This window comes from Schistocerca serialis, chromosome 4 (assembly GCF_023864345.2).
Source record: "Schistocerca serialis cubense isolate TAMUIC-IGC-003099 chromosome 4, iqSchSeri2.2, whole genome shotgun sequence".
NCBI classification, from domain to species: domain Eukaryota; kingdom Metazoa; phylum Arthropoda; class Insecta; order Orthoptera; family Acrididae; genus Schistocerca; species Schistocerca serialis.
The window spans coordinates 347059644-347085770 of record NC_064641.1 but is presented as its reverse complement, the minus strand read 5'-3'; the positions used below and the strand labels follow the sequence as shown (position 1 = coordinate 347085770).

The 26127-nt window shown below is 42.4% G+C and overlaps 1 protein-coding gene across 1 annotated transcript in view; it reads left to right on the top strand.

Moving 5' to 3' along the window:
- Window positions 1–23859, top strand: part of LOC126474109 (spondin-1-like) — a 193773-nt gene extending 169914 nt beyond the window's left edge. The window contains exons 13-14 of the mRNA XM_050101534.1: window positions 2408–2483; window positions 22994–23859. Of these exons, the coding sequence (XP_049957491.1) occupies window positions 2408–2483; window positions 22994–23163 (246 nt within the window). The 3' untranslated portion in view covers window positions 23164–23859. The remainder of the gene's footprint in view (window positions 1–2407; window positions 2484–22993) is intronic.
- Window positions 23860–26127: the final 2268 nt, after the last annotated feature.

The window sequence follows — 26127 nt, the reverse complement described above, 5'->3', positions numbered from 1 at the left end:
CATTGTCATCCTCGGCGAAAGTGAAGAAGAATTACAGAATGTGTTGAATGGAATGAATAGTCTATTGAGTACGGAATATGTATTGAGTGTAAATCGGAGAAGGACGAAACTTATAAGGTTTAGCAGAAATGAGAACAGCGACAAACTTAATATCAGAATAGGCGATCGCGAAGTAGACGAAGTTAAGGAATTTTGCTACCTATGCCACGAAATAACCCATGACGGACGGAGCGAGGGGTACATAAAACGCAGACTAACACAGGCATAAAGAACATTCCTGACCAAGAAAAGCCTACTAATATCAAACATAGGCCTTAATTTGAGGAAGAAATTTCTAAGAATGTACGTTTGGAGCATAGCATTGTATGGTAGTGAAACATTGACTCTGGGGAAACCGGAAAAGAAGAGAGTCGAAACCTTTTAGATGTGGTGCTACAGAAGAAAGTTGAAAATTATGTGCACTGACAAATAAGAAACGAAATTCTCTGCAGAATCGACGGCGAAAGGAATATATGGAAAACACCGTGAATTGGTGTGGCAGTCATTAAAACAAAGGCGTTTTTCGTTGCAACGGGATCTTCTCGTGAAATGTCAATCACCAGTTTTCTCCTCCGATTGTGAAAACATTCTGTTGACACCCACATACATGGGGAGAAATGATCATCACGATAAAATAAGAGAAATCAGGGCTCGCATAGAAAAATTTAAGTGCTCGTTTCTCCCCCGCGCCGTTCGAGAGTGGAAGGCTAGAGAGACAGCTTGAAGGTGGTACATTGAACCCTCTGCCATGCACTTTATTGTGAATAGCAGAGTAATCACGTAGATGTAGATTTAGATGAAGAAGGGTCAGAATGACAGGACATCTATTAAGACATCAGGGAATAACTTCGATGGTACTAGAGGAAGCTGTAGAGGGTAAAAATTATAGAGGAAGACAGAGATTGGATTACATTCAGTAAACAGTTTGCAAGGGGTACTCTGATGTAAAAAGGTTGACACAGGAGAGTAATTCGTGGCGGGCCACATCAAACCAGTGGCAAGATTGATGATTAAAAAAATTTGCAGCAGAAATTGTTACAGCTCCAGTTAAAACAAAGTTAATACTGGTAGCTCTGTAATATAATTATGAAGGGAGAATCTACGCCGTTTAGTGAGGAGTTTCCTGCATTTCATCTTGATGAAAGCAAAACTTTGATATCTTGGACATGCCGGAATTATTCGTGGCGAACAGTTCAGTTGAGTCACACTGCACATGTGGCAGTACTAGTAGATGCAATCCAGCCTAGACAGATAAACAGGAGTGCTAAAAATCATTACTCCATGGCTTATAATTGAGGAAATTTACCGTGGCTCATTACACCATCGAAGATGCTTTTCTTTAATTTAGTGTATTTCTTTTTTATGGCGGGTCGCATACCTGACGTCTGCAGAGTGAAAAATTCTTTCTGTGAACCCAGAAGTCTTTTAACCACATTACACTCCAATTGTATTATTTGGTTATCACTGATCATTGTTCGCGCGTAGAATCAATTATTCGTAAAACCATTTCCTTCACTTTCCGTCGTCGCCATAGTAATAGGTCAGGCAGTGAAAAATCTCTTAAATCCTTTTTTTACTTGTACCTGTTCTTATTAAATCGCTAAGTCAGTTGTTAATGACTGCTTGCTCCTGTCTGCTACTGTATTACAAAGTGGGTACGATGCGTATCAAGAGAAAATCATCCTGAAATGTAACTGCGAGCTGTTTATTTCTGTAAAATAGCACTATACAGGGTGGTCAGAAGGAGTCTGAAAAGCTTGTAAGAGGGTTTCAGGGTAAGATCTGCTGAGAAATAATTTTTGACAATTCGATACATTGTGCCGTTTCCTGTTTAAGTGGCATTGATTTTATCCAATCAAATCGTTCGACATGCAAATTCAAGCAGCCTGACAGAGATGGTACCGCCAAACGCCTTCTTCGTTTCTTTTCCTCAAACCGAACAAACTTAGCTTTAGCTCACATAGCTTAAATTTATCACTTCCGAAAAAGGCATGGTTTGGATGGGAATAGGCATTTCAGCAAGTGGTAGCTCACGGACTCACAGCTACCTGTTACTTACCACATTTTGTGCGCGCAAGTGCTTGAATTTGTGCCCGCAACTACCTGATTGCCAAAAATTCAAAACTAATTAAATTGGAAAGCGCGGAACAGTTTTTTCGCTGCACAACCTACCCTGCACCACCCTTACAAGGTTTTTAGACTGTTTCTGACCACCCCGCATATGTTATGTCAGATAAAAATCAATAATCCTTTTGCAAAATGTTTGTGTAACATTACACTTCAAATCTTTTACTCTTTGCACACTAACTGTTATCGAAACGAATTAATTACTCTTAAATTATTAATCAATAATTTCATTAAATTACAGGTACTCCCACGTTGCAGAGGAAGGGGGTGTCCTAGAAGGCGTAGTGGCACAGAGAGATGTAGACGAAGGAACTGTGGTTTGTAATCTTACCCTCCTTTATCTTAATGTATTAAACATTTTAGAAAGTAGTTGAATAACCAGATAATCAGATCCACAACGTACATACGATCACCTGCACCATTTTTGGTGTCAGATTTGCACTGTCCAGTCACATTAATGTGACCACCTGTGAAAAGCCTGCATAACCACATCTGCAGCGCAGACCGCTGCGAGACATGCAGGAAGAGAGTCAGTATGGTTCTGGAAGGTACCGACAGGGCTCTGGAAACATTCTATGGCCAGTTGTGCTAGGTTTCTCGGTTGAGGATCTATGGCGCATACAGCACGATCGGGGTGTTCCCAACACAACCTCCCTACTGTGTTTAAATCCAGGGAGTTTGGTGGGCAGGACAGTATGGTAACTCATCCTGGTGCTCGTCGAACGACGCACTGCACTGCGAACTGTTTGACACTTCGCATTGTCCTGTTGGTAATGTCATAGTGCCGAGGAAAAAACTGCATGTTGGGGTGCACATGATCCTCAAGAACAGATGCGTATTTGTCTCGATCCATCGTGACAGCCAGAATTACGAGATCACACGGGAATGCCACTTAAACATTCCCCAGACCAAAATGCCACCACCTCCGGCGTGGGTCGTTCCTTCCGACGTTTGTTGCAGGGTTGGACTCGCCAAAGGCCATCTGTCTGATGAAACATAAAACGTGATTCATCTGAATAGGTCACTCGTCACCATCCAGTGGACGCCCAGCTGCGGTACAGGAGCGCAAATTCCAGTCTTCTTCGCCGATGAACAGCAGTCAGCATCTGTCCATGAACCAGGCGCCTGCTGCGCGAGGCCATACGAAGCAGTGTTCTGTTAAAGGTCGTAGAGGAGACACTGTTGGCAGCCCCTTGGTTCATCTGGGCGGTCAGATGCTCATCAGTTCCTCCGCAGCCGCCGTTCACCCCTGTCCTCTATGATCCGTGGTGCGCCACAGTTGTCTCAGAGCCTGTTTTGAATAGCGCCATTTTTCCAAGAACGATATACTTTAACCACAGCGGCATGCGAACCATTTATAAACTTAGCCATTTCGGAGATGCTTCCACTCTTGACCCGAAAGCCAATGATATGCCATTCTGGAAGTCAGAATTAGTCAACGACACCACTGTTTTCCGCGTCGTCCGACATGCTTTATACAGGGTGGTCCATTGATTGTGACCGGGCAAAATATCTCACGAAATAAGAGTCAAACGAAAAACTACAAAGAACGAAACATGTCTAGCTTGAAGGGGGAAACCAGATGGCGCTATGGTTGGCCCGCTAGATGGCGCTGCCATACGTCAAACGCTATGGTTGGCCCGCTAGATGGCACTGCCATAGGTCAAACGGATATCAGCTGCGTTTTTTTTTTTTTTTAAATAGCAACCCCCATTTTTATTACATATTCGTGTAGTACCTAAAGAAATATGAACGTTTTACTTGAACCACTTTTTTCGCTTTGTGATAGTCACAAACATATGGCTCACAATTTTAGACGAACAGTTGGTAACAGGTAGGTTTTTTAAATTAAAATACAGAACGTAGGTACGTTTGAACATTTTATTTCGGTTCTTCAAATGTGATACATGTACCATTGTCATTTCTGAGAACGCATGCTGTTACAACGTGATTACCTGTAAATACCTCATTAATGCAATAAATGCTAAAATCATCTCCGTCAACCTCAATGCATTTGGCACTACGTGTAACGACTTTCCTCTCGACAGCGAGTAGTCCACCTTTCTTAATGTTCGCACATGCACTGACAATGCGCTGACGCAGGTTGTTACGCGTTGTCGGTGGATCACGATAGCAAATATCCTTCAACTTTCCCCACAGAAAGAAATCCGGGGACGTCAGATCCGTTGAACTTCGACGACCAATCCACCTTTCATGAAATATGCTATTCAATAACGCTTCAACCGCACGCGAGCTATGTGCCGGACATCCATCATGTTGGAAGTACATCGCCATTTTGTCATGCAGTGAAACACTTTGTAGTAACATCGGTAGAACATTACGTACGAAATCAGCATACATAGCACCATTTAGATTGCCATCGATAATATGAGGGCCAATTATCCTTCCTCCCATAATGCCGTACCATACATTAATCCGCCAAGGTCGTTGATGTTCCACTTGTCGCAGCTGTCGTGGGTTTTCCGTTGCCCAATAGTGCATATTATGCCGGTTTACGTTACCGCTGTTGGTGAATGACGCTTCGTCGCTAAATAGAACGCGTGCTAAAAATCTGTCATCGTCCCGTAATTTCTGTTGTGCCCAGTGGCAGAACTGTACACGACGTTCAAAGTAGTCGCCATGCAATTCCTGGTACATAGAAATATGGTACGGGTGCAATCGATGTTGATGTAGCATTCTTAACACCGACGTTTTTGAGATTCCTGATCCTCGCGCAATTTGTCTGCTACTGATGTGCGGATTAGCCACGAAAGCAGCTAAAAACACCTACTTGGGCATCATCCTTTGTTGCAGGTCGTGGTTGACGTTTCACATGTGGCTGAACACTTCCTGTTTCCTTAAATAACGTAACTATCCGGCGAACGGTCCGGACACTTGGATGATGTCGTCCAGGACACCGAGCAGCATACATAGTACACGCCCGTTGGGCATTGTGATCACAATAGCCATACATCATCACGATATCGACCTTTTCCGCAATTGGTAAACGGTCCATTTTAACACGGGTAATGTATTACGAAGCAAATCCCGTCCGCACTGGCGAAATGTTACGTGATATCACGTACTTATACGTTTGCGACTATTACAGCGCCATCTGTCAAAAAGCGAAAAAGGTGGTCCAACTGAAACATTTATATTTCTTTACGTACTACTCGAATATGTAATAAAAATGGGGGTTCCCATTTTTAAAAACGCAGTTGATATCCGTTTGATCTTTGGCAGCGCCATCTAGCGGGCCAACCATAGCGCCATCTGGTTTCCCCCTTCAAGCTAGACGAGTTTCATTCCTTGTAGTTTTTCGTTTGATGCTTATTTCGTGAGATATTTGGCCCGGTCACTATCAATGGACCACCCTGCATACTCTCCACTGCTAGTCTGCTACATTTAGTCTGTGACTGTTTACTGCACGTTGACATCGAACGTAGGCGATGATCGCATTAATGCGACTGGACTGTGTAGTTTCTTAAAACCATCATCCAGTAATATCATGATCTTCATGGTAACTATATGTCAACATTGGTTTGTTGTGGGTACTTTAGTATGTTTTGCAACTGTTGTGGCAGAATCAATCAGACTCTTGGTAATTCTGAAAATCGTAGTCAAGTATTCTTTACGATGTATTACATGCTTACCAAACCACAGATGCCTCTTGATTACGCCACTCGGTTTCTACGAGTGTAAGACTCTGCAACTTCTTTCAGAACTCGCACTGATTTGGATTAAAGCCGCTGCTGACAGCATAAATGGTTCAAATGGCTCTGAGCACTATGGGACTTAACATCTGAGGTCATCAGTCCCCTAGAGCTTAGAACTACTTAAACCTAACTAACCTAAAGACATCACACACATCCATGCCCGAGGCAGGATTCGAACCTGCGACCGCAGCAGTCCCGCGGTTCCGGAGTGAAGCGCCTAGAACCGCATGTCCACCGCGGCCGGCTGCTGACAGCATAAGTAACAGCATTCTTCCAGCATCGCTTGTCTGTGGCTACCTGGAAATAATTACTGTGGGATAAAGCTTGAATATCATATTAATGTTGAACTGTATTCTGCGATTTTGCCTTTACAGACAAGCTGTAGGGTATACCAGCTGTTGTAATAAGACACCAGAATAATTAGTGAAAAAAATATATATTTAAAAACAGACTAGTTCATCGTCCAATGAATTTCAATACTTATAGGACTGGCTAGAAAATTTTCTTTCACTCGTCTTTGTAAGTAACGGTTTTAACATTGTCCTTTCTACGCTACTTTCTTCTACACTCCTGGAAATTGAAATAAGAACACCGTGAATTCATTGTCCCAGGAAGGGGAAACTTTATTGACACATTCCTGGGGTCAGATACATCACATGATCACACTGACAGAACCACAGGCACATAGACACAGGCAACAGAGCATGAACAATGTCGGCACTAGTACAGTGTATATCCACCTTTCGCAGCAATGCAGGCTGCTATTCTCCCATGGAGACGATCGTAGAGATGCTGGATGTAGTCCTGTGGAACGGCTTGCCATGCCATTTCCACCTGGCGCCTCAGTTGGACCAGCGTTCGTGCTGGACGTGCAGACCGCGTGAGACGACGCTTCATCCAGTCCCAAACATGCTCAATGGGGGACAGATCCGGAGATCTTGCTGGCCAGGGTAGTTGACTTACACCTTCTAGAGCACGTTGGGTGGCACGGGATACATGCGGACGTGCAAGTTCCCTTGCCGGTCTAGGAATGGTAGAACGATGGGTTCGATGACGGTATGGATGTACCGTGCACTATTCAGTGTCCCCTCGACGATCACCAGTGGTGTACGGCCAGTGTAGGAGATGGCTCCCCACACCATGATGCCGGGTGTTGGCCCTGTGTGCCTCGGTCGTATGCAGTCCTGATGGTGGCGCTCACCTGCACGGCGCCAAACACGCATACGACCATCATTGGCACCAAGGCAGAAGCGACTCTCATCGCTGAAGACGACACGTCTCCATTCGTCCCTCCATTCACGCCTGTCGCGACACCACTGGAGGCGGGCTGCACGATGTTGGGGCGTGAGCGGAAGACGGCCTAACGGTGTGCGGGACCGTAGCCCAGCTTCATGGAGACGGTTGCGAATGGTCCTCGCCTATACCCCAGGAGCAACAGTGTCCCTAATTTGCTGGGAAGTGGCGGTGCGGTCCCCTACGGCACTGCGTAGGATCCTACGGTCTTGGCGTGCATCCGTGCGTCGCTGCGGTCCGGTCCCAGGTCGACGTGCACGTGCACCTTCCGCCGACCACTGGCGACAACATCGATGTACTGTGGAGACCTCACGCCCCACGTGTTGAGCAATTCGGCGGTACGTACACCCGGCCTCCCGCATGCCCACTATACGCCCTCGCTCAAAGTCCGTCAACTGCACATACGGTTCACGTCCACGCTGTCGCGGCATGCTACCAGTGTTAAAGACTGCGATGGAGCTCCGTATGCCACGGCAAACTGGCTGACACTGACGGCGGCGGTGCACAAATGCTGCGCAGCTAGCGCCATTCGACGGCCAACACCGCGGTTCCTGGTGTGTCCGCTGTGCCGTGCGTGTGATCATTGCTTGTACAGCTCTCTCGCAGTGTCCGGAGCAAGTATGGTGGGTCTGACACACCGGTGTCAATGTGTTCTTTTTTCCATTTCCAGGAGTGTATATTAATTTCAGTGACTGTAGCGTATATTGTACCACACCTGTCGCAGTGCCTCATTGTTTATTGTTCACACATGTTGGTAGACAATCGAAAAGTGTTATACTGTTAATATTTTCCATTCCTTTCCTTGCCGAAAGCGTTTGATCCAGTTGCAAACACATTTTCAGATCACCACAAAAAATGCTTGTGAACGAGTCGTAATGAAGTATATGAGCCTACAAACTACTTTCCTGAAATAATTTTTGAGCCATTCCAAATTATATTTATTTCTGCTTTGATATGCTGAATGCATACATTAATAAAATCTTGTAAATAATTTGAGGCCGAGCCTTCGTGAGAGGTAGCACAGAAACGAACACTGTTCCCTAAACATCACTTTGATTCCGAGTTCGAAGTCAGATACCGTCAAAACACGTGATCAAGTGGTATCCAAATAACATCTCAAGAAGCACATTATATAAACAGAAAACGGTATGTCAGCGTAATCTATTTGAATGTAAAGAGTACAAAAGCATATATGTAAGTGAGTAGCTTCTCACTCTGCCCCTCTTTCATCCCACTGTGTGACCATGGACCCTCGCTTGTGTACAGGCTGAGTGGATCGTCCTGGACCAGAGTATGGAGGTATGAACTGAGAACCTCTAATGTACTAGTGTCTTCATTTTCGCAGTCGGGCAAGGATAATTTGTTTTCACACCGCTACCCACTCCCATCTCCCGTACCTCCATCCCCTAAGAAGACACAGATTTGCTGGAAAGGTTCATATTTCTACCCGCTTCTGTGGAGAGCGAGGGGTAGGGTGTTGAAGGTATCTGCCAGAACTGGATACTTTTGTTCCCTTATTGATGTCCAACAAGTATGATGTCAGTGATACTGGTATGGTCAGAGGTCAAAAGGGTAGAATTTGACATAACACGCAGTTATTAAATGGCGCCCAATCGCTGTAACACCTTACACATGTGTGCCTCGGATGCTGTTTCGACTGCAAAGGACTGTGAACACAACATTTCTTTCTTCCCACTGTCTCACGTTCCTTCTCATTTGAGTTCTCCTTTCTGTTCTCTCTCCCTCACTTTTTACCTTAATTATTATTATTCGTCTTTTGTAATATTAGGTGGGTGGTAGTTTTACGATAATTCTGGTGAATAAATTAGTAAACGTTTACCTTTTAGAAAAAATAAGTCCAGAGGAACGCACACGCCGGAATGACCGTTCGTCGGCGGATTGCAAGGCCACTAGTACACAAAGTGTCGAACATATCTTGACCACACCTAGTACTTTTTTATTCAGTAATAAAATAAATTATGTTTGGTGCTAGGGGTACATTAATCAGCGTGATGGGCTTTCTTGTAGCTTTGTTACGAAGATATAAACACTAGTTCGACTTTTTTAAACAGCGAATAATATTCTTATTCAGTAATTCATTTTATCTTCTCAAAGGCTGTTCAAGAACTAACATACCGTTCCTATCACGTAAACATGACGTTATTAAAAATGTAACGCAAAACTGACTTTGTTTTCAGGAAGCTTGCCAAAGAGAGTGTGTCGAAATTGCAAGCGCAATAAAAAATATTTTAACAACCAAATGCGAAATAACTTCATCCAAGAATCGACTTTGACTCTCCTCTATTAGCACACTCTAGTGGTGGACAAAAATACGGAAATAACGCGAGAAATTGTTGCCGGAACATGAACACATATGTTAGCCGAGCCTGCAACTGGAGCTGTTGTGTTTGACAAGAAATGGCATCCGTGCAATGCCCTCAGTACTTTCCAAGTTTCAAAAAATGTTCAAATGAGTGTGAAATCTTATGGGACTTAACTGCTAAGGTCATCAGTCCCTAAGCTTACACACTACTTAACCTAAATTATCCTAAAGACAAACCCATGCCCGAGGGAGGAATCGAACCTCCACCGGGACCAGCCGCATAGTCTTTCCAAGTTTCAGTCTTGGTCAGAAGAGTGTCATGTGTACAGTGAGTGCATTATGCCGAAGCTAAGTGGATTCGAACATGGGCAGGCTGTCGGTGCTCGTATGGTATTTCCGTAACCAAGGTAACCTAAGTATTTGGTGTTTCACAGGGCACAGTATCGAAGATTTACATCGCATATGTCGCATACAAGGAAAGCGCAAAAGCATGACATATGAACGCGGACGAAAGCGTGTATTGAAGAAAATTGTTATTTAAAATACGAGGACGACAGCTGCGAAAGTTTCTGAAGAACCCGATATCGCACTCGCGAACCCTGTCAGAACCAAAACACGAAGGGAGTTCCATAAGCAGGGCATTCCAGGGCGAGCTGGATTTCCAAAACTATACATCAGAGGTGGTAGTTCCCGAAATAGGAAAACGTGGTATCAGTGCCCGAAAACCTGGAGTGTGGGGCTATGGAAGGAAATCATTTGGTTCGATAGGTCTCGTCTCACACTGTTTCCAACTTATGGCCGAGTTTAAATCTGGCATACACCGTCCAAAGCCTACGATGCAGACTGCTAACTGCCAAGATTGAAACATGGCCTGGGTTCGGTGATATTCTGGGTAGCCACGTATGTGGTATTCCATGGGCCCCTTGAGTACACTGCAAGGTCGCATTACTTCCAAGGTTTGTGTGTCCATTTTGGCTGATCACGTCCGTGCGATGGTCCTGTATTTGTTTCCCAGTGGTGTTGCTGATTTCCACGACGACAGACGACAGGGCCCCTGTTCACACAACTCGCATCTTTTAGGACTGTTTCTGTGAGCACAAGGATGAATTGTCGCATCGTCTCTGGCCTCCACACTTAAGACCTCAATATTATTCAGCGTGTGTGGTTTACTTTGGATAGTAGTGTGCCTCATCGCTGTCCACCTTCGTCATCGTCACCTGCACTTCCCACTATTTTGCAGGATGATGATGGTTTTTGGGGAGCTCAACGGTGTAGTTATCAGCGTCTGTACAAATTCCCAATCTTTTCACTGTCCAGTCTCACCGTATTCCTAAATGATGACGAAATGAAGAAAGCAATACAAACATCCAGTCCCCAGGCAGAGAAAATCCCCGACCCGTCCCGAGAATCGAACCAGGGACCCCGTGGTCCAGAGGCAGCAACGCTAACCACTAGATCAAGGGCTGCGGACTGTTTAGCAGGAATACAGGTATAAGATTCAAAAATGGCTCTGAGCACTATGGGACTTAACATCTGTGGTCATCAGTCCCCTAGAACTTAGAACTACTTAAACCTAACTAACCTAATGACATCACACACATCCATGCCCGAGGCAGGATTCGAACCTGCGACCGTAGCAGTCGCGCGGTTCCGGACTGCGCGCCTAGAACCGCTAGACCACCGCGGCCGGCAGGTATAAGATTCCCAAGTAAACCACACAGCATCTGTATTTATCCATACCAAAATGACTGGCAGGCATGTTTATTGCCAACGGGTTTCCTACACCCTATTAGTTATGGTAATGTGTTGTGTTTTTGTGTTGCTATATTTTTGTCCGCCCCCTGTAGTGCAGGTACCCGGGGTAACGTAATTCTTCCACTTGCTGTAGTTGACAGTTAACAGATCGAAACACGAGCAAAATGCACACTCGTCATTCAGTCAGCCACCTTCAGTTAATGGTTTTAGTGAGTACAGTAAACAACAACGAAGATCAGCTAGAAATGTTGCTCATTAATGGAGATGTAAATTATCAAAACGGTAACTCAACAATTTTTATTCATTTAATACATAGATACATGTACAGCTGTATTTTTAACCGATAGGTTGTATCTCAATCGATGAGCTGAATTTCTACCTTCTATTCATTGGTGTACATTGCATTCACGTAAACTTTCAACAAAAGACGTTTGGCGGCATGACCGCCGTGCACTAACCCAGATTCTCATTTGTTTACTGTCAACATCAGCTAAAGCGAAGGAGTTACGCTACCCCATGTACCAGCACTGTGTACCGCAGAGGAGAGTCAAAGTCAGTTTTGTGTTAAGTTTTTAATAACCTCAGTTTTGCATTAGTTGTATACTACGGTACGGCTTTGAGTAGGTACTGAGGAGAAGAAATAGATTGCCGAATAAAAAATATAAAGTGCTAATTAAAAATGACGTACTACTGTTCATACCTTTGTAATGAACGAAGCTGAAAGACAGAAAATTACGCTGACTAATGTCCTCTTGGTAATTAAACATTTGTCTTCATATATTTTTTGTACCACTTCTGGAGAGAAAGTGTTTTTTTGTCAGAATAAAAGGGCCACTCTGTATATTAAATACTCTAAACCACGGCGACAAGAATGTACGTGTTATATATATATATATATGGTATTACAAGAAGGTACGGCCAAACTTTCAGGAAACATTCCTCACACACAAATAAAGAAAAGATGTTATGTGGACATGTGTCTGGAAACGCTTAATTTCCATGTTAGAGCTCATTTTAGTTTCGTCAGTATGTACTGTACTTCCTCGATTCACAGCTATGATTTCATACGGGATACTCTACCTGGCCTGCTAGAACATGTACCTTTAGAAGTACGACACAACATGTGGTTCATGTACGATGGAGCTCCTGCACATTTCAGTCGAAGTGTTCGTACGCTTCTCAACAACAGATTCGGTGACCGATGGATTGGTAGAGGCGGACCAATTCCATGGCCTCCACGCTCTCCTGACCTCAACCCTCTTGAATTTCATTTATGGGGGCATTTGAAAGCTCTTGTCTACGCAACCCCGTATTGTGGACGGCTGTGATACAACACGCCATTTTCCAGGGCTGCATCAGCGCATCAGGGATTCAATGCGACGGAGGGTGGATGCATGTATCCTCGCTAATGGAGGACATTTGGAACATTTCCTGTAACAAAGTGTTTGAAGTCACGCTGGTACGTTCTGTTGCTGTGTGTTTCCATTCCATGATTAATGTGATTTGAAGAGAAGTAATAAAATGAGCTCTAACATGGAAAGTAAGCGTTTCTCCGGACACATGTCCACATAACATATTTTCTTACTTTGTGTGTGAGGAATGTTTCCTGAGATTTTGGCCGTACCTTTTTGTAACACCCTATTTATATATATATATATATCATCATCATCATCATCATCATCATCAGCCAATTCAATCATTAGATGATGTGGCCTCTTCGAGTCGTGTATTCAGGTAGGCTTTCAGAAGTCTTCTCCAAGTGGGACGGTCTTGGGCAGTTCTCTGCCAGGTGTTACCAGCGATCTTCTTGATGTCTTTGTCCCAACTGTCTGGTGGTCTTCCTCTAGGCCTCCGGTGCTCTCTCGGACTCCACTCCAGTACTAACTTCGTCCATCTGTTGTCTTTTCTTCTTGCGACGTGGCCAGCCCACTGCCATTTCAAGGAACCTACTCTCTCTAAGATGTCATTAACCTTCGTCACAGACCGGATGTCATCTGCCCTTTTCCTGTCCTTTCTTGTATAGCCCAGCATTGATCTCTCCATGGCTCTCTGTGCTGTCCTAAGTTTCCCTTTTGTGAATGAGTTCAGTGTCCACGTCTCGCATCCGTACGTCATCACAGGAAGAATGCATTGGTCAAATACTGCTTTCTTCAGATTTACTGGCATTTTTGATCTGAATACTTTTGAATTCTTCCCAAATGCTTGCCAGCCAAGCTTGATGCGTCGATAGATTTCTGGTCTTATGTCTCCCTTCATATTTATAATCTGGCCAAGGTAGACATATTCACTGACCTCTTCTAGTAGACTGTCCTTGACTTTCACATCTCCAGCTGGGACCCATTTGTTGGATATTAGTTTTGTTTTGGAAAGGTTCATGTTCAAGCCAACCAGCTGACATTCCGATGCAAGATCTGTAACTAAGTTTTGGAGCTCTGCGAAGTCTTTGGCCAGTAAGGCAATATCATCAGCAAATCTCAAGTTGGTAAGCCTTCTTCCATTAATTCTATTTCCCTTACCTTCCCAGCTCAGCATTGACATAGCCATTTCCAATACAGCAGAGAACAGTTTTGGGGAGATGGGATCGCCTTGCTTGACATCCCTCATGATGCGGAATTCTTGAGTTGATTCGCCGATGTTAACGTAAGCTGAAGAATTCTCGTAGATTTTCCTGAGCACTTCAATGTATGCTGCTCCCACTCCTTGCTCACTCAAAGCTTGGAGGACAGCTACATGGCTAACGGAGTCAAATGCCTTTTCAAAGTCAACAAAGGCAATGCAGAGAGGCAGTTGGTATTCATTCGCTCTGCTTATCACTTCACTAACGGTCAGAATGTGGTCAATAGTGCTAAAATTGCTTCGGAATCCAGCTTGTTCTATAGGTTGGGCTGAGTGTAGGGTGGAACTAATTCGGTTTAACAAGATCTTTGTAAAAATTTTGTACAAAATTGAGAGCAAGCTGATAGGACGGTAGTTTTTAATATTGTGAATACTTCCTTTCTTGTGTATCAAAATAATCTTAGCCTTCTTCCACGATAGTGGGATTGAAGCATAGTGTAGGCAGGAAGTAAATACTTTTGCCAAGTGATTTATTGTTACCTCTCCTGCCAGTTTGAGGATGTCAACGCTGAGCTCATCATCACCTGGCACTGTTCCCTTCTTCATGCTATCTAGAGCACACTTGACTTCCGATGGGAGTATATCTGGAACACTAGATATATCATTTAAATTAGATACACTCAAATTTTCCCCTGGATTGCTATACAAATTGCTATAAAAGTCTCTGATGAACTTCAAAACCGCCTCCTTTTCAGTGATTCGACTGTCATTTCCATTGAGTGCGATAATCTGCTTTTTACCTATTATGAGTTTGCGTTTGGCTGACTTTAAACTTGTCTTGTTCTCCAAGCTTGCTCGTAAGGTGTCTTCAGTGAATTTCTGTATGTCAGTTTTCATTTCTCTTCGCACTGCCTTACATAGTTCGGAATACGCCACCATGTCACGATCGGTTTGGATTTTCATTTCTCTCCTCTGTTGTAAAAGGGTTTCAGTTTTGGCACTGAATTTCTTTGGTTGTTTATTTTTTTGGCATAGGCCACCGACTTCTTGTGCACTTGAAACAATCATTTCCGCCAAATCACAATCTTTAGTTACGTGGAACTTGCTTTGGAGGACTTCTTGGAATTTCGAGGAATGTTCTTCCAGGTTTTTGAGGTTGATTACCCCTCTCTTCCCTTTCGTAAGTTTACTCCTTTCATTTCTTACATTGAGTTCGACCCTTGCTCTCACAAGACGGTGATCACTGCCAGTGTTGAACTGATTTAGCACTGATACGTCTTTTACAATCTGCGGAATATTTGACAGAATAAGGTCTATCTCATTTTTGACACTGAAATTTGGGCTCCTCCAAGTCCATTTTCGGTCAGGGTGCTTCTTAAAGAACGTATTCATGATGGACATACTGGTGTACTCAGCGAACTGGACTAATCTCTCACCTCTATCGTTTCGGTAGTCAATCCCATAGTTGCCCACCACTGTGTCGCCTTGTTTCTTGGTGCCAACTTTTGCATTGAAATCTCCAATGACCACCTGGAAGTGACAATCGCTACCTTTTTTACAGGTGTTATCCAGACTTTCGTAAAAGGATTCAATTTCTTCGTCAGGGTGACTTGAGGTAGGAGCGTACACCTGAACAATCTGTATTTTATACCTATTCGACACCTTCAGGACCATTCGAGCTGTCCTGCTGGAAGTTCCTTCTAAGACATACTCTATCAGCAATATTCTTGTTGATTAAGAACCCAACTCCATTGAGTTTTCCTTCTGGATCGCCACAAAAGTAAAACAAGTTGCCAGAGCGCAAACGGAGACAGTCTTCGCTTAAACCAACAATACTCCAGTTGATTATTGTAAGCTCTTTCTCGATCTCTTCTAGTCTGTCGTTGCCTATTGCTCCCACCCGGAGATCCGACTGTGGGGCTATTAATCAGGAAAATTTAACATTAAAGTCACACAACATAACTCGAAGGTGAGAAGCATAATCGCCACGCTTGCTTCAGAACGGATTGGCGATATAATTTCCAGGCCGCCCCTGACATGGGGTACAGACACCTATGGTAGGCCGCTCCACTAGAGTACAGACGCCACCACACTACTAGTTTTGGTCCACCCCGGGTATTTCATTTCCCCGGTGCCACCCATATCTGGGAGGCTTTCCCCTATCCGCCACCTGGGGAGGCGCCCGATGGGGGACTAGCAACCCCACACGGGATATATATATATATATATATATATATATATATATATATATATATATATATATACTCCTGGAAATGGAAAAAAGAACACATTGACACCGGTGTGTCAGACCCACCATACTTGCTCCGGACAATGCGAGAGGGCTGCACAAGCAATGATCACACGCACGGCACAGCGGACACACCAGGAACCGCGGTGTTGGCCGTCGAATGGCGCTAGCTGCGCAGCATTTGTGCACCGCCGCCGTCAGTGTCAGCCAGTTTGCCGTGGCATAAGGAGCTCCATTGCAGTCTTTAACACTGGTAGCATGCCGCGACAGCGTGGACGTGAACCGTATGTGCAGTTGACGGACTTTGAGCGAGGGCGTATAGTGGGCATGCGGGAGGCCGGGTGGACGTACCGCCGAATTGCTCAACACGTGGGGCGTGAGGTCTCCACAGTACATCGATGTTGTCGCCAGTGGTCGGCGGAAGGTGCACGTGCCCGTCGACCTGGGACCGGACCGCAGCGACGCACGGATGCACGCCAAGACCGTAGGATCCTACGCAGTGCCGTAGGGGACCGCATCGCCACTTCCCAGCAAATTAGGGACACTGTTGCTCCTGGGGTATCGGCGAGGACTATTCGCAACCGTCTCCATGAAGCTGGGCTACGGTCCCGCACACCGTTAGGCCGTCTTCCGCTCACGCCCCAACATCGTGCAGCCCGCCTCCAGTGGTGTCGCGACAGGCGTGAATGGAGGGACGAATGGAGACGTGTCGTCTTCAGCGATGAGAGTCGCTTCTGCCTTGGTGCCAATGATGGTCGTATGCGTGTTTGGCGCCGTGCAGGTGAGCGCCACAATCAGGACTGCATATGACCGAGGCACACAGAGCCAACACCCGGCATCATGGTGTGGGGAGCGATCTCCTACACTGGCCGTACACCACTGGTGATCGTCGAGGGGACACTGAATAGTGCACGGTACATCCAAACCGTCATCGAACCCATCGTTCTACCATTCCTAGACCGGCAAGGGAACTTGCACGTCCGCATGTATCCCGTGCCACCCAACGTGCTCTAGAAGGTGTAAGTCAACTACCCTGGCCAGCAAGATCTCCGGATCTGTCCCCCATTGAGCATGTTTGGGACTGGATGAAGCGTCGTCTCACGCGGTCTGCACGTCCAGCACGAACGCTGGTCCAACTGAGGCGCCAGGTGGAAATGGCATGGCAAGCCGTTCCACAGGACTACATCCAGCATCTCTACGATCGTCTCCATGGGAGAATAGCAGCCTGCATTGCTGCGAAAGGTGGATATACACTGTACTAGTGCCGACATTGTGCATGCTCTGTTGCCTGTGTCTATGTGCCTGTGGTTCTGTCAGTGTGATCATGTGATGTATCTGACCCCAGGAATGTGTCAATAAAGTTTCCCCTTCCTGGGACAATGAATTCACGGTGTTCTTATTTCAATTTCCAGGAGTGTATATATAGAGGGTGAGTCACCTAACATTACCGCTGGATATATTTCGTAAACCACATCAAATACTGACGAATCGATTCCACAGACCGAACGTGAGGAGAGGGGCTAGTGTAATTGGTTTTGAACGTATAAACAAATAAGTAATCAGTGCCGTTTGTTGCATTGTAAAATGGTAATTACGTCCGAAGATATTGTAACCTGAAGTTGACGCTTGAGTACCACTCCTCCGCTGTTCGATCGTGTGTATTGGAGAGCACCGAATTACGTAGGGATCCAAAGTGAATGGTGATGGACCTTAGGTACAGAAGAGACTGGAATAGCACATTACGCCCACATGCTAACACCTTTTTATTGGTCTTTTTCACTGACGCACATGTACATTACCATGAGGGGTGAGGTACACGTACACACGTGGTTTCCGTTTTCAATTACGGAGTGGAATAGAGTGTGTCCCGACATGTCAGGCCAATAGATGTTCGATGTGGTGGCCATCATTTGCTGCACACAATTGCAATCTCTGGCGTAATGAATGTCGTACACGCCGCAGTACATCTGGTGTAATGTCGCCGCAGGCTGCCACAATACGTTGTTTCATATCCTCTGGGGTTGTAGGCACATCACGGTACACATTCTCCTTTAACGTACCCCACAGAAAGAAGTCCAGAGGTGTAAGATCAGGAGAACGGGCTGGCCAATTTATGCGTTCTCCAAGTCCTATGAAACGCCCGTCGAACATCCTGTCAAGGGTCAGCCTAGTGTTAATTGCGGAATGTGCAGGTCCTCCATCATGCTGATACCACATACGTCGACGCGTTTCCAGTGCGACATTTTCGAGTAACGTTGGCAGATCATTCTGTAGAAACACAATGTATGTTGCAGCTGTTTGGGCCCCTGCAATGAAGTGTTTGCTACAACACGCAACTGAACGTCGGAGGTTTCAAGCGTCAACTTTAGGTTACAATATCTCCGGATGTGATTAACATTTTACAGTGCAACAAACGACACTGATTACGTATTTGTTTATATGTTCAGATGTGCTAACAAAACTAACGTGGTTCCATTTAAAAAACGTAGGTTTGTGTTAAAAAACATACTTACGTGCATTTTTGTATGGTTTGTGTTAAACAATTACTCTAGCCCCTCTCCTCTCGTTCGGTCTGTGGAATCGGTTCGTCAGTATTTGATGTGGTTTACGAAATATATCCAGCGGTAACGTTAGGTGACTCACCCTGTGTATATATATATATATATATATATATATATATATATATATATATATATATATATATATGTATATATTTTGTATCGAAATGTAATGTATAAAAGGCAGTCAGTTTAGTTACCTAAGTGATAGTCCATTAGTATAGTGTAAAATGTAAATCTAAGGTAACGGCATTTCTGAATTATGGCCAGTTTTTAGTCACAATAGTACATGTGCTCTGCAGTGAAGACAAGCATATCGACAACGAAAGTATTTCTTGACAATATCTCCACCAATACAACTCATTTTACGTTGATACATGATTCTGTAAGATCGACGAACTGATTTTCCGAAGGTTCACAGAAAACAGGCAATGGTAAAGAGGCGATGTGGCAGCGCTGCCAGCCGTACTGAGCCTTCGGCGTCATTTGGTGACCAGTATTTGTGCCGCTTGGCCAGAGGTATATCCTTTTCCTTCAACAAGAAGTAAAAATTCGGATCTAGCCTCATAAGCGAGGAAAGAGCATCTGTGTTTCCTTGGTTGAATGTGGTTTAAACTGTATTTCGTGATTGTGTTTGTTTATAACCATCGCTCTGGGCTACAACATGTTAGTCACATTTCCAGCCAAAATAAATAAGCCACGGCTTATAGTATGTAACAAGATGGAATTTGGAGCCGTAAAGTAAGATGTGGCATTTTTGAACCACGTAGATTAGCGCTAAAATATCTTTTCCAATTTCCGTGCCGTTTATTGATGTTGATCTCAATGGTTTTGAGGGATAGGAGATAGGCGACAAGAGAAAGAAACTAGTTAACTTTAGTTACTTTATTTCATTGACATGTGGGTAATGCAGTGTTTTGGTGTAACGTACATTAGGCGGAAAGAGTAATTATAGCCATAATACAAATCATCTGCGTCATTTGGTTTTGCTAAGATCATATAGTGCTCTGTTTAACGTTCTGAGGATTCTTACACTAAAACTGCAGTATATATTATTCAAAAGAAGTTTTGATTGGAATCAAGAACTTACGTAAAATGTTGGTCAGCGTACATTCAGTGGGCAAAAGATAGAAGAGGATCTCTGTGTTAGACGTATGTGCTTAACTGCAGTCCTGAGGTGTGAACAGCTCTCTGCAACAAACATTTTGAATGGACCAATGTAAAGGCTGTTATTGGCAAGGCTATCTCCTGAAAAACTTCGATACGTTACTTTCTCTGTGGCACTGCATTTCACTGAAAAGGATGAAGCAGCATACAATACCGTAAAGTTGTTATCTTTTACATCTCTTTCATTGTGATGTAATAGCTATAAGTCACTATTCTGCTAAGTACATTCAAAGCAGTCTTTGCAGTGCCGAAGAAGTCGTTTAAAATACTAGCCCAGGGAGAATTCAGGCTTAAAGGATTAATCACTGGACACTTGTATCTGATGCATCTGTCATTAGCTAATTCATGAATGTCAACTACATTCATTAGTTCAAAATGCTAACAATTTGGCAGAGAGAGAGAGACTCACATAATAGGGAAAACATAAAAATAAACTTAGTCTCGTGATAAGCAAAGATGTTTCAATAGAAATTATTCCTCTGTGGATAGTAATCACAGCAACTTCTCCTTTTTCTCTCATTTCTCTCATTACATGTGCAGAAAGCTTATAACCACAAAGAGTGCACAAACTACAGACATAAACTTCAGTCAAGAAAAAGCAGAATTGTTGCAATATGTATCAAATGGCTCTAAGCACTATGGGACTTAACGTCGGAGATCATCAGTCCCCTAGACTTAGAACTACTTAGACCTAACTAACCTAAGGACATCACACACATCCATGCCCGAGGCAGGATTCGAACCTGCGACTGTAGCAGCAGCGCCGTTTCGGACTGAAGCGCCTAGAACCGCTCGACCACAGCGGCCGGCAGAATTGTTGCAGAAAGCGTTAAACTGCAGTATCTCATCGTGACTTAATAAAAGGAACAAAAATTATAATTACCACTAAATCCTCTCAAAAATTATATTACTAGTTTATTTGATGTATTATAATAGTATAACGGTGTTTGAATGCAATTCACCAAATTTTGTATTTTTATGCCGCGACTCACTCTTTAAGAAATTAAAAAGAATTGTAGCTCTGTAATTGTTATTTTCTGAGGGCAGCCAACACATTGTGTTGGAAAACAAATAAGTATTATTCAAGCACAGAAGATAACGGATTTGTTCACTATTCAGGTGTGTCCATAGTCCACCCGAAAAAAGTACTAATACACTGCCAATTTTCCTTGATGATTCATGTATTTCTAAAATGAAATAAATTGTGGTGTTTCACATTCTCTTGCATTATTATTATAATTATTTCTTTCGTTATTCGGTTCGCCAGTGGTCACAATAAACTCAAAACCATTGTTACAGTTGTTCTTTGTCGTTTATGGTACGTTCATCAGTCCATTGTGACTAGTACGGCATTCATCTGACCATTTGGCACCAGTTGTTCGTTTATCATTTCAGACAGTCTCAAACGTCACTAAAGCTCTTCTACAGATGTCTCGGTTTAGTACGTCTTCCGGCTGCATACCAGTTATTTGTAGATCTTTTTTGATGTCCGTCTACTACGGCGTTCTTGTTATCGGTTTTGATTGAAAGGTGTTGAACATGGTTTCATCCATTTGGAAACATCTTCATACATGACAAAAAAAGAAAAAAAACTTGAACTCTCTGCTTGCGGATTGGGTCCGTAATTTTTCTTTTTTATTGTACAATACATATTTCTTTCGAGGTTTTATGTAGATCCTGTTACTGTGTAAGTTCTTTCTCTGTTTTTTCTCTAATTCCTCTAATAAACATCATTCGAGGTAGGTAAGACACTCAGATGCCTACAGAAACTTTGGTTCTAAGAGTCGTAATAATGAATTCTTGTATTTCTGGAAAGCATTTTCCGATGTAAATGTTTGACGTGGCTTGGAAACCACTTTCCGTTGGCCTGGCATTTGTTTTCAAGTCCTCTTTACCCATACCATTGGCTGCTAACCGTATGACCAGATATTTAAATCCATTCACGCGTTTTATTGTTCCATACCTCACGTTTGATGGTTCAAATGGCTATGAGCACTATGGGACTTAACTTCTGAGGTCTTCAGTCCCCTAGAACTTACAACTACTTAAACCTAACTAACTTAAGGACATCACAAACATCCATGCCCGAGGCAGGATTCGAACCTGCGACCGTAGCCTCACGTTTAACTGTGCGATTTTGTCCTTGATGTTTGACTTTCCTCTTTTTGCTTTATTTTTTTATTTCACTTAAAATCTTCTGTCATTCGCAAAAGATAATCAGTCTATCTCAAGTCCATTCTTCTTTGTCCCAAATCTTTTGTTGGTCAGACAGCTTCCTATCTCTTAAGGGGAGTAGGACGTCAAACGGGACGACTTGGAGCAGGAGAGGCACCAGAGGACATTTTAATTTCCACTGTCTATGCTTTTACGTATAAACTCATAAAACTTTGTCAAAATGACCAGAAAGGATTCAGGATTTACACTCATAGTAGTGGAAGTTCAAAAATATAAGAAAATATTTTTTTACATTTGAAATTTGACCTTTTTTCACTTACTATTGGCTCCATTTGTTGCTGTAGATACTCGTTTCTTTATAAGTAAGTGATATTCTTCGATGAATTTTGAACAGCATACAAACCATACTTGCAGGTGTATGAAACTCTAGAATTTTCCAAATCTATTGAAAACTGTGGTAAAAATTGAGATAATTGACTATAAAATTTGAGTTTTTTCTAAACATGAAGTTTAAAATGTAACAGCACCTTCATTTTTTCAAAAAATTAAATTATTTCTAGAGTTTCATACACCTGTAAGTATGGTTTGTATACTGTGCAAAATTTATCGAAGAATCTCTCTTACTACCTACAGCAACAAACGCAGCCAATAGTAAGTGAGAAACTGATGAACTTTCACATGTAAAACAAAAATAATTTTGTTATGTTTTTGGACTTGCACTGCTGTGAGTGTGAATCCTGAATCCTTCCTGGTCATGCTGACAAAGTTTTATGAATTTATTCGTAAAAGTATAGACAGTGGGAATTTAAAAGTCCTGTGGTGTCTCTCCTGCTACAAGACGGCCCGTTTAACGTCCTAACCCCCCCCCCCCCCCCTTAATTCCTGACACTATCACTTTGGAACTTCTTCCATGTTATATTATTTTGTGTGCCTATGTCTTGGCTTATTTTCAGACATTGTGATACTAATGTCCAAATAAATAAAACATAAAATAAGGAAAGAGTGCGCTGACGTGCTGTGTGAACGTGGGTTTCAGGAGGCGACTGCCAGCTGTCAGAGTGGAGCGAGTGGTCGCTGTGCTCGGCCAGCTGCGGCGACGCCTACCGGCAGCGCACCAGGAGCATCGTGCGGCCGGCGCGGCGCCGCGGTAGGCCGTGCGGTCCGCGCCTCGAGAAGGAGGCGTGCCAGCTGCCCGCCTGCCATTAAAGGCACGGTGGACTTCACGTAGCGGCAGCAAACTCTCCATTAGTGCACGGGGGAAACAGCTGCGACGTGTGTACAATACTCTCATAGTTTCCAGAACGTCAATTTCATTCTTATGTAACTTGAAGAAGATTCATGGACGATCACTTTCGTGTGTGCAAAATTTTGAACTTTACAATCTCACGAACACTGCCAGCTACATATTTTCTAAGATAAATTATAAACGTTCATTCCATCGATGAAGCTTTATTCTAGCATATAAGAATTTCATGTTTCATTTGTAAATATAAGTAGTCAATTTTGGGAAGTAATTCTCATATTTTTGCTTCCAACAGGCAGTATTCTATTATTAAACCTGTACCAGTGAATCAGATCTTCACCAAGCTCTCCCATCAGCAGTAATATTTGAATCATATTTCATAACTGTATTTTGTGTAATTGTATATGTCCTAATAGACTACTGAATTAGCCTATATTGGTCGGTGGACAGACCATCATTAACAAAAAGCTATCAACCAATCACTGTTGTTGACTGATTATAGTAAAATGATTTTAAAATTCTGTAAGAGTAATCAGATACTCCTAGTGTGATTCTCATTATTAATTATATATTTTTATTTCTAAGTTCATGTGACATATATACAGAAGTAATTGTAACATTATGTTGCATTATTTGTGACAATATATTATATACATGCAGCTCTTGCCTTGTTTTTACATAATGACTACCTTCTTCAAAATATCTGTGACAGACCAACAGATCACAATTAAAATACGCATAAAGAAAGCAATAAATGCAGAAAAGGATGACTTGACTGGTACAATGAGATACACATTGTTATGCACTTATCTGAGGAAAAATATCTGCTATTCCTCAAACATATGTACCAAAGTCGTTAAGAACATTGCAACTACATCAAAAAACTGAAAACTACAAAACAAAGTCCTATCATTCTCCCTGATATGACTTCAAAGATCCACCTGTTTCATGAAACATTATTTTACGTTAACGACACTCGATAAAATTAAGAGGTATGTAACATTTCAAGTACTTCCAACCTCAAAGCCTCACTGAGTCTTGGTGTGGCCACAGGAATGCGTATTGAGATGCCTGTGTGGTTGTGTGTGTGTGTGTGTGTGTGAATGTATGTACCATTGCTAGAAAAAGAGCTAGTGCTCGAAAAGTAGTGTGAATGTTTCTGAGCTCCACATATCAATCCACTACAGGTGAGTGGTACCCTTTCCCTTATTGTACATAATGCCCCATCCAGGAATTTCTGTTACTGTCATTCATTAGATAAGATCTGCCAGTGCGAATTTGCTTTAAGTCAAATGCAAAATGTGTGAATTTGGTAACAGACAAAAGACAGAAAATAAGCTCCAAGTGGAGCAGAACAACTACTTTACAATTCGTGACGTACCAAATCAGATATAATCATTCAAAGCTCACCTATATGTATTAATGTAATTATTGATGCAGTGCGAATTCTGTTGATATATACTCAAATGCTTTTATACATATCACAGCAACAATTCATACACTTACAAATAATCGGTAAGAAATGCATTACTTATATATGCCAACCTCCAGTTTCATTCAGCACAGAGTTGCTTGTAAAACATACATATTTCTTCCAACTAAATGCATAGTGTTAGAAACTGCAATATACTTGATTTATGATATTATTACACCTAAACTACCAGTAACAGTGTGTAAGACCACAACATGTGTAGCCTTCATTTCTACATGTTATAGTCTATAGATTATAGACACTAACTCTAAAATAAAAATGTTCCCTTGTTCTTTACCTCTAATATATATATATATATATATATATATATATATATATATATATATATATATATATATATATATACTCCTAGTCAGTACTTGACACAGTACTGCAGTGCCAAGTATTCAGCCTTTCCAATATTCATATATTGTGTAGCATAGGTTACTTAACCTAAGCACTAGAAGTAGGAATTATCTATGCAATACATCAAAGCATAAATAACATTACCTACATAGAAATGTTTCGAGGATGATCAGTTATTCATTTACTTTAATTAAAAACATGAATAAATGACAAAGAAGGTCATCACTAAAGATATTTTATAAGGTCATGGTATGAGGACAAGCCTATTATCTTGTGTTTTCTTGGACAGACTGGTAGGTAACATCCTTCATGAGAAGTCCTGACTATCTTGTGTGGACCTGTATGAAACAGTTGCCATTTACAAGTTTTAACAGGTAGTAGTGAAGAGTTTGGATGAGTTTTTATCAATATGTTTTCACCTGTGTAATAATTTTGTACAATGCTTATTTTCTTGTCATATTGGCTTTTCCTTAAATATGCTTTCCCTTACCTTGTCCTCCCAGGAACACTCTTTTCTATAGAGATGAGGAAGAGCATCTACACATTCATTTTGTTTCGTTTTGTTTTCTTTTTTAAGTTTTTTAGATGTTCAGCTAGTGTGTATATAGGTAGAGTATTTACTATTTGTCCAAACAGTTTCAGATATTCAATCTAACATGTCTGCCAGTTAGTAGCATATGTGCAGATAATTCTATTAAACTTATAGAAAATTCTCACTGTGTGGCTTTTTTCTGGGTGATAGACATTTTTTATCTTGTGATCATGGAGAAATTTGTTCCTTACGTGGCTAGTGAAATTTGATGTGTTGTCAGGCAGGTGGCAGACTTTCCAACTGTTGGTATGTAATCATTTACAATCCTTTTGATGATCAGACCTACTGTGGTAGACTTTGTGGCCAACAGTTTAATGTATTTCAAAAAAATATATCATAAAAATATTGTACAATGAATTCTAAATTCAACAACATTAATCTGTCAAAAAAGTAAACAGTTAATACTGATCAATGACATAAAAAATAGTTTATTCACATGGTCCTTTTGAAAAAAATCATACATACAGAAATACCATACATACTTCAAGATAGGATGTA